This window comes from Orycteropus afer, unplaced genomic scaffold, assembly GCF_000298275.1.
Source record: "Orycteropus afer afer isolate SDZICR_OR568_19922 unplaced genomic scaffold, OryAfe1.0 scaffold00097, whole genome shotgun sequence".
Lineage (NCBI taxonomy): Eukaryota > Metazoa > Chordata > Mammalia > Tubulidentata > Orycteropodidae > Orycteropus > Orycteropus afer.
This window is the reverse complement of record NW_006921684.1, coordinates 6,851,187-6,865,510: the sequence shown is the minus strand read 5'-3', so window position 1 is coordinate 6,865,510 and position 14,324 is coordinate 6,851,187. Positions and strand designations below refer to the sequence as shown.

At 40.4% G+C, this 14,324-nt stretch overlaps 1 protein-coding gene across 1 annotated transcript in view; it reads right to left on the bottom strand.

Moving 5' to 3' along the window:
* The window catches only part of TBC1D30 (TBC1 domain family member 30), a 167,052-nt gene extending 155,672 nt beyond the window's left edge, over positions 1-11,380 (bottom strand). Inside the window, exons 1-2 of the mRNA XM_042781206.1 lie at positions 10,897-11,380; positions 3,671-3,835 (exon numbers count right to left, since the gene is read on the bottom strand). Of these exons, the coding sequence (XP_042637140.1) occupies positions 3,671-3,835; positions 10,897-11,380 (649 nt within the window). The remainder of the gene's footprint in view (positions 1-3,670; positions 3,836-10,896) is intronic.
* Positions 11,381-14,324: the final 2,944 nt, after the last annotated feature.

Genomic DNA, 14,324 nt, shown 5'->3' with positions numbered 1-14,324 from the left:
AAAAAAAAAAAAAAAAATCTTCAGGTGGATTCTCCTACACATTATGCTACATTTGTTCAAAAATCCATCTGGCCAAGAAAGGATATTTATTTCAGAGGCAAACTATTTTCAAACAGCACATTCATTAGAACCTGAAACTCTATATCATGCCCTTTGCATGTTAAAAATTCCTCTACCGCTCTAATATTACGGAGGTGTCTATCTAATTGCTAAGAAAAAGTAGAGTCCTCTTACATCACAGTTTATGGTGGAAAGTATAGACTTTTGAGACACCTATGTTCAAGATTCATCTCAACCACTTAGCAACTATGTGACCTTGGATGGATTACTTAACTTGTTTTAATCTCAGTTTTCCAATAATATATGCCTGAAATATACGTACCTTTGTGGAGATGCTATGAGAAATAAAAACACTTTCTCATAAAACACATACTTAAGAGCTTCTGCCATTCTTGTGGTTGTTATTAATATTAAATTTGTTATACCATGTTTATCCTTAAATGGATAGTTAAATATAGTACAAAAAAATCTACTCTTCTATAAGACAAAAGGGCTCTGGTGGTACTGTTGTTAAAGCACTAGTCTGCTAAACAAAAGGTCAGTGGTTCAAAACCACCAGCCTGTTCACAGGAGAAAGCTGAGGCAGTCTGTTTCCATAAAGATTTACAGCCTTAGAAACCCTATGGGGGCAGTTCTGCACTGTCCTACAGGCATGCCACATTGTCGACATTAACTCAATGGCAGTGGGTTGCTTATAAGACAAACACTGATTCTGCTCCTCTTATTTCCAATTGAATTTTGAAGTTGTTGTTGTTGTTAAGTGCCACTGAGTCAGTTTTAACCCCTAGGACTCTATGTAAAACAGAGCAAAACACTGTCTGGTCCTGCGCCATGTTCACAAACATAGCTATGCCTGAGTGCATTATTGCAGCTACTGTGTTAATCTATCTCATTTAAAGTCTTCCACTTTTTCACTTACCCTGTACTTTACCAACCATGATGTCCTTCCCAGGGAGTGGTCCCTCCTGATAATATATCCAAGGTATAAAATAGATCGTACCATAAGACTTGGGATGAGAAAATCATAAAGTCTAAGCAATTACATCACCTGTGCTAGAAATAAAATTGATCTAGTTTTTTTGGCTCATAATCCATACTTACTTATGCTTGTTATTTCAAAATGTTGATATATCAACAAGAAATAATTCATTTTAATGGAAAGTTGAAATAGTTAGATTCTATAGCATATTATAGAAGGAGTGGCAATCATTTATGTTAATTAGCACTGAATTCAGACAGACAAAAATGCAGATCACCATGACTTTTGCATTACATATAAACAACATGTTCTATTTGAATGCATCACTGCCATCTATTATTAAAATGAAAACTCAGTTATCTAGTGTGATAGTGAAATCTTCATTTCAGGATCTTGAAATCTTGAACTTTATGATTAAATGAATTAATTAATTTAAGAAAACAGCCAAATGTGCAACTACTGGAACCAGGCATTTATTAACAAAACATCTAACCTATGGCATTCTTCTAAAATGGATAAATAAACTTTTGGTCAAATTTCTAACACTGTATCATATGATGAGAATGATAATTCTAGTGACAATTCTAGCGCATTGTTGTTTCTTTTCTCAATAAAAAAGATTATGTTCCAGTTAACAGAATCTTATTACCAAGGTGAGACTGAACTCCCAAGGACAAGAGCCAGAAAATTCCAAATTTTCTAAAATGCAAAATCCTGACTAGAACTAAAGACACAAACTCTAAACTGCACAGGAAGGATGCACTCAAAAATTAAGTTGGGAACTTATGGAGACATTTTTCTAAAAAAAAAACCATAAATGCTGGTCCTTTTATCAAACCAGTCTATTCAAATTCTACATGATTACAAGTGTCAAGAATTCATCAACCTATGATTCTGTGGTCTGCTATTCCTCCCTATCTCCTGATACTGGCTCCATCCTCACTCCTAGTTTCCCACTCATACAAATTCCATGCATTTACCACTTTGTGCTTTTAACTTCTGGTACAAAGAACCATGGGTACATGAAAGAACGTTAAAAGAGAAAAATCTAGGTATCTTAAAATAAAAGGGGAAAGAGTAACATTTTTACTTGGTGCTTGTGACTCAATCAGTGTCAGAATCCATGTAAACATATTATCATGCCAACATATCATGTAACACATGCCAATTTTACATAGACATATATATCCTTCCTTCTCTAACTATTTCAGACAAGTGCCTGGCTTTAGGAAAGAAAAAAAAACCTATTCAAAACCTGTCTACTCAATCACATTTCTGCTTGGAATCACATTATATCATTATGATTATCAAGCAGCATTCTGTTTAATATACATTAAGTCAAAAACTTCTTTGAGTCAGCATTAAGGATAATAGTTTGAAGATAACAGTGAGAGAATAAAAGAGGAAAAAGAAAATATCAAAATTTCTTTTCATAATAAAACATGAGAATGGAATTTAAGTCATCAATTTTATTTTCTAAAACTAATTAAGCCCTAAAAATTTTTTCAGGAAAATGAATATGCCTTCATATACATGTATATATTAAAAAAAAAAAAAATTGCCATTGATACAATTTTGGCCCGTAATGACACTATAGGACCAAGGACAATTGCCCCACAGGGTTTCCAAGGCTGTAATCTTTAAAGAAGCAGGCTGCCACATTTTTCGCCCATGGAGTGGCTAGTGGGTTCAAACCACTGACCTTTTGGTTAGCAGTCGAGTGCTTAACCACTGTGCCACCAGGACTTCTCCATCTTAATATGGAATTTAGAGAACAAAAAAAAACACCCTCTAGGAGGTGCCACTCTACACGTAAAATGTGAAAGAGTAGGAAAGCAAGAAAGGCAACTTTCACATGCACCTGAAAAGCCGCCACAAGGCATTTTATCAAACACGACATCTGTGCCTGTATTTACCATACCTGAACATACTGCTGTGCCATGCTGCATGTTAATAAAAAATACAAAACAAAAATAGGGAAATGTTAGCAGAATGAAGTGTAAAGCTGCTACACGGAGAACAACAAAATTCACAAGATTTTATATTCAGTATTTAACCTGGATTATTAATTTAATAACTTATTGTTTACTCAGTTGGCAAGCCACACAGCTCTCAGTTATGAATGCAGTACCCAAGAGATAAGTTTAATTTGTTAAAATATTTTGTCCCTTTCACATTCCAGTGCAAATTGTAAAGTCCTGTTACAAGAGCCTCTTTCTTTTAAGTCAATTGTTTAATTCACTTGTTAGAAGAACACAGAGAATGAGAGAATAAGGGCATTTCTTTTAGGTTGTTAATGCCATTTATAAAATAAAGACTATAGTCCTTATTTAGCATCAGGTAAAAATAACCATTATCAAAAGTAAATACTACCTCAAATCTAGAAGAACAAAACTGTAACATTAGACATGAATATACATTTTAACTGAAAAAAAAGGAAGCTGGCTTAGTAATACTATTAATGACAGAGAAATCTTGCATTCCACTTTGTTTAATGATATAGCTGTTCAAAGTTTAGTTCAGAGCAGCTTCCATTTATAGCTTTTTAATATATTCAGAAACACAATGACTATTGACTCAGCTTCACTAACTTTCCAGTGGCAAAAGGACTAACCCCACTCCAGCACTTACTTCTCTTCTGTGACACCGCCTGCAAGCACGCAGTCACAATATCACAGTTCTTCTGCACTTTATGCAGAAGCCTATCTTTTTGCTTCAGCTGCCGAAGTAACTTTGCTGATTGAATGCCAATTCTGTACTTCAGCTCTCGAAGGATCATCTTCAGTTCATTGATGTCTATTAAAGAAAAATTAAACATATAGTAAGTACCTTGAGAAGAATACAAATTCCTACGTTATGCTACTTAAAAGATATATATCTAGTATATTTTTTTATACTAATTCTCTGAGTTCTGACCCAGAATTATATGTACATATTAAGTAAGACATTCTGAGTAAGTCAGTCATTCACCTTCTGTCCCCATCCATGAAACAAATATCATAAATTTTATCCTTGAGGCTGCCAGCAACATTTAAGCAAAGACTCTTACTTGTGTGCATTTACTTTATATTGCCTGAAAACTGGCACATATGTTTGTATTACTCAAGTGCTCAGGTAGTAAGCTTGCAAGAGAAGAATCTTGTTGAGTCAGTTACATTAATGCTAAACCGAAGAGCTAGTAACAAAATTTTTTCAGCATTTACCTCTGTTTGCAAATGATCAGCTAAAAGTAAATAAAACTTCTGCATTTTCTAATGTAGATAAATGTGGCAATTCTGGTTTTCTTTTACATACAGTTTCCTTATAGCCTGTTAGGCACAATCATTCATGTCAGAGATTCACTGATTTCTCATATATGGTCAAAAACACATTTCCTTTAAACACAGATAATGATAATTCTATACTCATAAAACTGATATTCTCAACAACAGTCTTCCTACAAGTGTGTGTGTGGAGGGGGAACCTTGGCAATGAGAATCATCAACAATGTCCACAGGAATAACCATGACGATTTGGGAGTTTTGTTCATCACACTCAATATCCTCTTTAGTCACTAGAGGGTGACCTGTGGGACAGGCAAAGATTTCCATTCAGCTTGGCATTAGCTAGAACCTCATTAGAGACCCTGTGTGGAGTTTGGATCTACTCATTTGCAAAGGAACTTGGAGAAACCAGATGGGATCAGAAAAGAACAGAAGATATGTCCAAAAGTAGGAAAGGTAGGTCAGAGGTCAAAGAAAATGAACTTTTGGAGTCTGTAAAAGAGGAGTCTGGGCCATGATTTAACATCTTTCATACCTAACACTACTATGGGGAAATGCATTTAACCTTGAGTCAAAAAGAATTGCCTTTGCTGTTAGATAGATAGAGGTAAGTATTGATTTGGGTGAAGAGAAGGGCAACGTACCAAATGTAAGTGACCAATATGGCACCACTGAGGATGAGAAAGATATAGAGAGGTACATGGGAGGTACAGACAACAAATATGAACCCTTTTGCACATACAGTACTGCGTTGTCAGTGAAGGCAAACATGGGTATATGGATGGATAGATGGGTGGACAGGCTAAATGATTAGGTATGTCTGTGAAATGGGGAAAGTATTCAAGAACATATATAGGGTTGGCAGACAATAGTCTTATAAGTTTATGTGAATGATCAGAATTCCCAGGTGTATAGTAGAGCTGACAAGGGACAAGGTTGTGGGCACTGCTTGGTCACAGCCAGCTACCCAGAAGGACCGAGTAGTTGAACCTGCGGGCTTGGGACCATAGTCACAGGGGACATCAAGCTCAAATGGCATAACATACTATACAAAACATTGTTCCACCTCCTACTTTGGCGAGTAGCGACTGGGATCTTAAAAGCTAGCAAGCTGCCATCTAGACGCAACGATGGGTCTCTCCTCATCCAGAGCAAACAAGAATGAAGAAAACCAAAAATTCATGGAAACAATTAGTCCTAGAGAGTGGTACACCATCCGATCTGCAGCCTATACAACTATGAGACCAGAAGAACTAGATGGTGCCCGGCTACCACTGTCATCCACTTGGAAGGGGATCTATGTAGGAGATCCTTGATAGAGAAGGAGAACGATGTGGAACAAAACTCAAAATCATTTGGAGGAAAAAAAAAAAAAGAGGTGGGAACCACGTTTGCTGGTCTGATAGAGCCTGGTGGAATCACTGAGACTATGGTCCCCAGCTGTCCTTCAGGTCTGGAATTGAACCCACACCTGTGGTTTCCAGTCAAACAAAAGACAGGCATATGAGTTGAACATTTACTTCAAGTAAAAACATTCCTTGGAGAGAACAAGCATGGGAGAAAGAAGGGCTGCTTATGCACAGGGAGACAGCTCAGGGGGCAGGAGTGTATGGAGGGATGGACACTGGGAAGAGGTAACTATGGGGAGGAAGTGGGAGGGGAGATGTTGCATTGTGGTAAACTGTGGTCCATGACATGAGACAAAGTATATGTGAACTGCTGTATGGAAAGTGAATTTGCTCTGTAAATCTTCACCCAAATCACAATTAACAAAAAAAAAAAAAAGAATTGCCTTTGGATCAACCTATGCAATCTTGGAGAAGAAAAATAGTGCCTAGTATACAAGATTATTCTATGAATCAAATGTAAATGGCCTTTGTAAACATCACTAAAAACACACCTTAAATAAGTCTAAGGAACTGTCATGAAGACAAGAAGAAAGGCGAGTTTTTCCTCTCACCCTGAGTTCAAATGTGGTGAGATAAAATGGGAAGCAAGAGCATAGTTAGGTTAAGTGAAAATGTTTGGATGACTAAATGTGGGAACAAATCATAAGAGGAGTCCTGAAGCTCTCCACTCTTAGGTCCTTTCAGATAAAACCAAGTGCCTTCCTTTGAACTTTTACATAATTTTCCTTCTAGGAAAAAAAACCCATTCCCATCAAGTCAATTCTGACTCATAATGACTCTGTTAGACAAAATAGAACTGCCCATAAGGGTTCCAAAGCTATAAATCTTTATGGAAGCAGACTATCTCATCTTTCTCTTACAGAGTAGCTGGTGAATTTGAATGACCGAGCCTTTGGTTAGCAGCCAAATGCTTTAACCACTGTGCCACCAGAGTTCCTTTCTAGAAATAAAAAGTATAGAAATATCATCATCTTGTATTTAAACTACACTTTTCCTCAGCAAAAAAAAAAAAATTATATTACCTCATTTTCAAAGACTCCTAAGATACCTACAGCTCTATGATTCTCTGAATTGTATGTACTGTCCAATATGGGAAAAATCTCCACAGCTTCAAAATATCTTCTACAAAAATATCTGCTGGTATGTAAGCATCTGAGCAGCCCTGATGGTGTAGTAGTTAAAGCACTCAGCTGCTAACTAAAAGGTAAGCAGGTCAAACCTACCCAGCCACTCCTTGGAAGAAAGACTTGGCAGTCAGCTCCTGTAAAGGTTTACAGCCTTAGAAACTCAACAGGGCAGTTCTACTCTGTCCTATAGGGTCACCATGAGTTGGAATCGACTCAATGGCAATGGGTTTTTGGTTAAACTATGAGCATCATGAGGACAGAACAAAGTCGTTGTTCTCTTTGTATGCTCTACTGCATCAGATATAGCTCTTTATATTTTATTAAATAAATGAGGAAGAAAAGATAGTCAACTGACAAATTAAGGACGTTTTCTTCTCTAAGGAACTCCAACATACAAAAGAATAACATTTAACGTTCTGCTGAGCACTTTGCACACATAAACTTACATAATTCTCACCACAACTCTCTTAGGTAGGTATTATTACTACCCTTATCCATGAAAAAGCTAAGAAAACAGAAACAAACTATTTGATAAGAAGGTTAGTTTGCCTAAGTTACATAAGGAGCATGGAGAGTATCAGAGTTCAGGCCATCTGACTCCAAAGTTCATCCCCTTAACCATGGCACAAGGAGGAGAAAGCCCAGATTTCCTGAGACATCTTTTTGGTGCCTCCATATAGGCCCAACACAAGCTAAGTGTCTAAATAGAGCAAAAATCCCTGGCTGTGGAAGGTGAGAATTATCACATCATAGGTTATCAATATTACATGCAACTCTTACTGAATTCAGAGTTACTGAATGTAACTACGATCAGAAAGGATTTTTTTTTTTTTTTGACCCTTAGGAAACAAATCAAACACCATATATAAAAATGAACTCAAACTGGATCAAAGATCTGAATGTAAAACCTAAAACCATAAAGACCATCACAGAAAAAACAGGGACAAAGTTAGGGGTCCTAATTTAGGACATAAATACATTATCAAATATAACTAAAAATGCATAAACACCAGAAGATAAAATAGATGACTAGGACCTCCCAAAAATTAGACATGTCTGTGCATCAAAAGTTTTCACCAAAAGAAAAAAAAGAGAACCCACAGACTGGGGACAATCTCTACAATTTACAGAAAACTTCAACAATTTACCAACAAAAAGACAAATTATCCAATTAAAAAATGGACAAAGGACATGAACAGACACTTCACCAAAAAAGATGTACAGACAGCCAGCAAACACATAAAAAAATGCTCATGATCCTCAGCCATTAAACCAAAAAAACCAAACTCACTGTTGTCAAGTCAGATCTGACTCACAGTGACCCCTCCTTGGGTTTCTGAGATGTATCACTATGGAAGCAGATTGCCCAATCTTCCTTCCGAGGAGCAGCTGGTGGGTTTGAACCACCAGCCTTCTGGTTAGCAGTCAAATGCCTTAGGCATTACATCACCAGAGCTTCCTCTTTAGCCATTGTTGTTGTTGTTGTTGTTATGTGCCATCGAGTCGACCCCGACTTTAGCCATTAGACAGATGCAAATCAAAACAACAATGAGATACCATTACAATCCAGCACCAATAGCAAAGGAAAAAAACAAGAAACAACAAATGCTGGTGAAGGTGTGGAAAGACTGGAACCTTCGTACACTGCTGGTGGGACTGTAAAATGGTGCAGCCACTATGGAAAACGATATGGCACATCCTTAAAAAGCTGAAAACAGAAATACCATATGATCCAGTTACCCTACTACTAGGTATGCATCTAGAGAAATAAGAGGTGTGACACCAACAGATATGTACACACCCATGTTCGTTGTAGCACTATTCACAATAGCAAAAAGATGGGAAAAAAAACTGATCCCATCAATAGAGGAATGGATCAACAAACTATGGTACATACACACAATGAAATACTATGCAACATTAAAGAACAACATTGATGAATCTGCAAAACATCTCATAACATGGATGAATTTAGAGCCCATTATGGTGAGTAAAGTAAGTGAATCACAAAAGGACAAATATTACATGAGACCACTATTATAAAAAGTCAAGAAAAGGATTTCACACAAAAAAAGAAACACTCTTTGATGGTTAGCAGAGGTGAGTGGGGAAGGAAGGGGAAACCACTAACTAGAGGGTAAACACATACTAACTTGGGCAAAGGGGAGAAAAAAAGGTCAAATAACCTAATAAGCAACATTATTTAGATAGACAGTTGTTTCTATTACCTGATTGTTTAGCACTTTAATGATATTTCTCAGTCAAGGTGTGGGTATGTGTGTGAGTGGTAGTGTTGTTAAGTGCCATCGAGTTGATTTCAACTTACATCTAAAGCTCTAGAGAAGAACTGCCCTGATAGGGTATTCTAGGCTATAATCTTTACAGAAATTAAACACTCGGTCTTTCTCCCTAGTAGTGGCTGGGTGTTAACTGTCGCCCCCACCTTTTCATCCTAATAGGATCTACTACAAAAAAGAAAGGATCAGGAGGCAGCCAGCCATGCAGTAAGGCTGGAACGAGGGCTAAATGAATTCTTACAGGTCCCTTGTAAACTTGCAAAGCTGTACCTCTTCTCTGAACTTTAACTTGCCAATTTTCCTCTTCCAAAAGGAAATTACTAATTCCCAAAATTCCCTCATTAATGAAAATCTAACAGTTTTCTAAAAAGAGAAGATCAAATCATAATTCTTAAAAACTGATTTTGTTAGAGTCTGAAACAACTATTGCCCTAAGGAGCATTGGCATAAACACTCTTTGAACAGCCAAATAACTGTACAAAATGAAATGGCACAACTCCAGTCAAAGTCATAGGGGAGGGAGGAAGGTGGAAACCATTTGTTGCAATCAGCTGGGGGGAAAAAAAACCTTCACTAGGAAGCCAAAAAACAAAGCTGAAACCTATTTACATAGATTTGAGAAAGCTGACAGATTTATTCTCTTCTGGTCATTTATTTCTTTCTTTCTTTTGGCATAAGCAAGGCTGATATCACAATGAGGAAACCAGAGAACAGTACTCTCTTTCCTCCCTACCCAGGTAATTTAATTTAGCACAAGGTCTCTACTTTCAAAAATGTTATGGTGGTTTAGCACCTGTCTTCCACATCTCCATTCATTTTATAAATTGGGATCTTGATATAGTTATACAAAAATATAACTATAAGAATTGCATTAGTACCTGAAAGGCAAGTGATTATGAGCAGCTGGGGGGAGGGGGGTTAGGATGTGAGCATCAGAGTCTGATAACAAAAGAAACACCAAATTAGCCTCTCCCACTGTGAGCCAAGGCCATTTCCGCAGACCGACCTCCCCAGAACAAGCGAAAGTGCAGGGATTAAATTCTTTGATAACACCAAACTCTACCGCTCGCCATTAATCCGCCAGAGAGAAAAACATCCACCAAGTGAGTCGGAATCCACTAAATGCCAACTAGTTTGGTCTAGTAGCTCCTTCTGACAGAAATGAAACTTACACCTTCTTGCTCTCAAACTGCGTTTATTGCATTATTCTGCCTCACTAGGTAAAAGCTATCAAGTGCTGGGTCCAGGGAAGGAAGCCTTCACTCACACTCTCACTCCCTCTCTCTCACTCACTCACTCTCACACACACACGCCCCAAGAGTGTCAAGGCCTCTGTTCTCTAGGCGCCCTCTAGTTAACTTCAGGGTGTGCTTATTAGAAACTCCAAACCTGTACTAACAGCTGTTGCAGTGAAATTAGCAACCTGTTTACTTCTCCCCTAGGGCCTCTGCCGACCTTCCTCCTTTCAGTAAGGTGTGAACGAGGGCGGGGAGCTTCTCCACCACCATTCTATCAACTGATGCTCTTCCACTCTACAACTCGAAAGATGGGTAGGGGCCGTGGGAAAGGGCATTAAGAACCAAGTTTAGTCACGAATCGGTGACCCTGTCCACCAGCTTCAGATCGAGAAGATGCCCCAAACTTCCTATCTGAGAGACTGGTCAATCAGTCCAAGCGCGCACAGGTGAGAGCGCGAACATGCGCAGAGAAGACGGAGCGCAGCTTGGGGGCTCCTGGAATTCCCCTTCCCCCGCTGCTCACCTTTCTGCCGCAGGTACTGCATTTGGTGCCGCTGGCTTGGCCGCTCTTGCAGCTCCAGCAGCACGCGGGAGTCGCCGGCGGCGCCACGACCGCCCAGGAACACGTCGGAGCCCGAGGCCTCGGTGGAGCTGTCGAGGCTGTCACAGCGCAGCCGCCGGCCCCCCGACCCGCGTCGCCAGCCGCCGCTTGCCGCCTCTTCCTCCTCGGCGCAGCTGTACAGCTCGGTGAGCAGCCCACTCACCAGGGACGCCGTGCGGCTCGTCCGGCCGCCCACTGGCTCGCCAGGCTCCGAGTCCTCTTCGCCCTCCCAAGTACAGCGGACATCCCGCGGCCCCTCCGCCGGGGCTGACCCCTGGAGGGCTGAGGCCCGGGACCCTCCCAGCTCGGCTTCCTGGTCCACGTCCTCTGGCCTCGCCTCGCGGCCGCCTAGCAACTCAAACTGAAGACTCCTTGTCCCGGCTCCGCCTGCGGAAAGGAACTCCATGGCCCTCAGCGCGCCACGACCCCGCACCCGCAGCTCCTCAGCCGGGCGCCCCGCGCCCCGCCCGCCAGTTCCGGGAGGAGGCGTGGCCCCATCACTGGCTAGGCTGCACTAGATCTGGGCGAAGCGCCAAAGGGCTGCCGATCGCCCAGGCGCCTTAGCCTCCCCCAGCCCTCCGGCCCTTGGCACTTGGCCAGGCGAAGAAGGGGCGCGGCCACTCCGCTAGCTGGAGACACCTGCTGCAGGTGAGACCTGACTTCAGCAGTAGGCACTCTCCAAAGGAAATCAAGTAGTAGGTTGAGGCCAGAACAGTATCAGAAGGAAACCTTCAGTCTGGAGCAGGGAAGGTGCTCTGAGCACTGCCGCCTTCTCTTAATCACGTGATTTAACTCAAAAAGACGACAATTCTTGCATTCTATTCAGCCACCCCTAGAAAGAATGCCTAGGAGGGTTCTAAACCCCAATAAACAGGGCTTCCACCGGTTCTTCCTGGTTCAGTCATGGCCCACAGTGCAAACCTGGAAGGCACCCGAGTTTGTAAAATGTGGGTGAATGAGACGCTTAACCGGAAGGGGAAAAACTAAGGTTGGCTCCCAGCAAGAAATGTAAAACTCCCTCTTGGAAAACAAGGGCAGTATGCCCATTGCACAGGAACAAAATCTCTTGATAGAGTCAGAAACAACTGTGTCCATCTTAAAAATGGTGGTCAACCTCTTGCTTTGAACGTGTCACTCTCCACAGTCCTGGTAATAATCCACTCTCACTCACCAGACTCCTAAAATGACTCACTACACCGCTAAGTCTCCCATTCCAGACTTTCAACCTATAACTTTTCCCATTCTGGTTATTTCTACTTCACCCTCATTTTAAAAATTTGTGTATGTTCTGATTTAACTTATTGGCCATGAGTGAACCTGTTTGAAGCCCTGCCAATATATAGATCCAGTAAGAGAGGTCCCTTCTTCACATACTCAGGCACAATCCCAGTTTATTTCACCTTCCCACCTGATTTGTGAGCCTTTAAAAGCATTCGTAGTTTCTGACAACAGTTTTCCTAAACCTCTGCAGACCTGTCATATATTTGAGACTTAACAGTGAGAACTTTTTTCCTTTAGTAAAAATAAAGTACTGGATTAAGATCAATTTGTTCCCTGGCATAAGACCTAGCACAGAATGAGGGTTTCGCAAATGTTGGTGGGGTAACTGAATTAAGAAGTTGATTATTTCTGACATTAAAGTCAAAAGCTTGCAAGTAATCATGACATGTATCTTTATTAAAGACTTTTGTGGGAGAATTCTGTGGTCCCCCTTCACTGTAGATATTTTTGTGAATGTAATCATTGTTAACATTTTGTGTGCCAGGAACCATTCTTTGTAGTTCATGTGAATTATCCTATTTAACCCTCACTTTAATCATTTAAAACAGGTAAGTACTATTTTGTCCTTGCTTTTCAGATGAGGAAGAAACTCTGGTGATGCAGTGGTTAAGGCATTTGGCTGCTAACCAAAAGGTCAGTGACTAAAACCTGCCAGCCACTCTGCGGAAGAGAGATGGGCAGTCTGCTTCCATAAAGATTTTCCTCTGCCTTGGAAACCCAAAGGGGGTTGCTAGAGTCAGAACTGACTGATAGCAATGGGTTTGGTTTGGTTTCAGATGAGGAAGATGAGACACAAAGAGGCTGGGGGGGAGGGAAAGATTATCATGGCCTTTTCTCTTTTCTTGGTGAAAAAATACCTAACAAAACATACACTCATTCAACATTTTCTACTTGTACAGTACAATGAAGGAGCCTTGGAGGTACAATGGGTAAGAGCTTGGCTGCTAACTAAAAGGTTGGCAGTTAGAACCCACCAGCCAATCCATGGGAGAAAAGCCTTGGCCATCTTTTCCAGTAAAGATTACAGCCTGAGAAACCCTATAGAGCACTTCAAGTCTCAAATTGGGTAAGCATGAGTTAGAACTGACTCGATGGCATACAACAACACAGTGCAATGACATTGGTTACATTCTTCACATTGTGTCACCATTCTCCCTATCACCACCCATATCATCTCACCACTACTAATTTAGACTGTCACCTAAACAGGAGCTCTGGTGGTGTAGTACCTAAGGCATTGACTGCTAACCAGAAGGTTGGAGGTTCAAACCCACCAGCCACACCTTGGAAGGAAGGTTGGGCAATCTACTTGGGTAGTGATACTGCCTCGAAAAGCCAAGGAGGGGTTGGTAAGAGTCGGATCTGACTCAGTGGCAGTGCATTGTGTTATTATCTCCTAGACTTCTCCCTTGTGTTTTACGGTTAACTGATGTCAATTAAAACCAAAAAAACCAAACTCAATGCTGTGGAGTTCGATCCGACACATAGCAACCCCTCCTTGGGTTTCTGAGGCAGTATCACTATGGAAGTATATTGCCCAACCTTCCGTTCAAGGAGTGGCAGGTGGGTTTGAATTGCCAGCCTTCTGGTTAGCAGTCAAATGCCTTAGGCACTACACCACCAGAGCTCCCTGATGTCAATTAGATCTCATGTAAATAATTCTTTAAAAGAGCATGTTGCTGAAGTTGAATATCCTTTACTTTTGTCCCCTGCAATGAATAGAGTCCTGAGAGCCTTACTTCATATGCCAAACTTTGCAACAAGCAGACTTTCACAGACAGAAACACTGAAATTGGATCTCTTTTCTTAGATGAATTCCCAGCCCTTTCTATTTCCAGCCACTAAGAAGTGATGTGATAACGACTAGCCTTCAGGACTATTCACATTTAAGGTACCCCTATGAGGGCCTATGAAGAAAGAAACTCAAAATGAGCTGATGGAGATGGAAAAAGAAGCCAGGAAAGCGATAAGTTATTAATGTTCAACATTTTCTATATTAATCACAACTTCCAAGTCATTTCTCCAAGCAGCAAAAGATCAAATATAAATTGGACTTTATTAAAATTCAA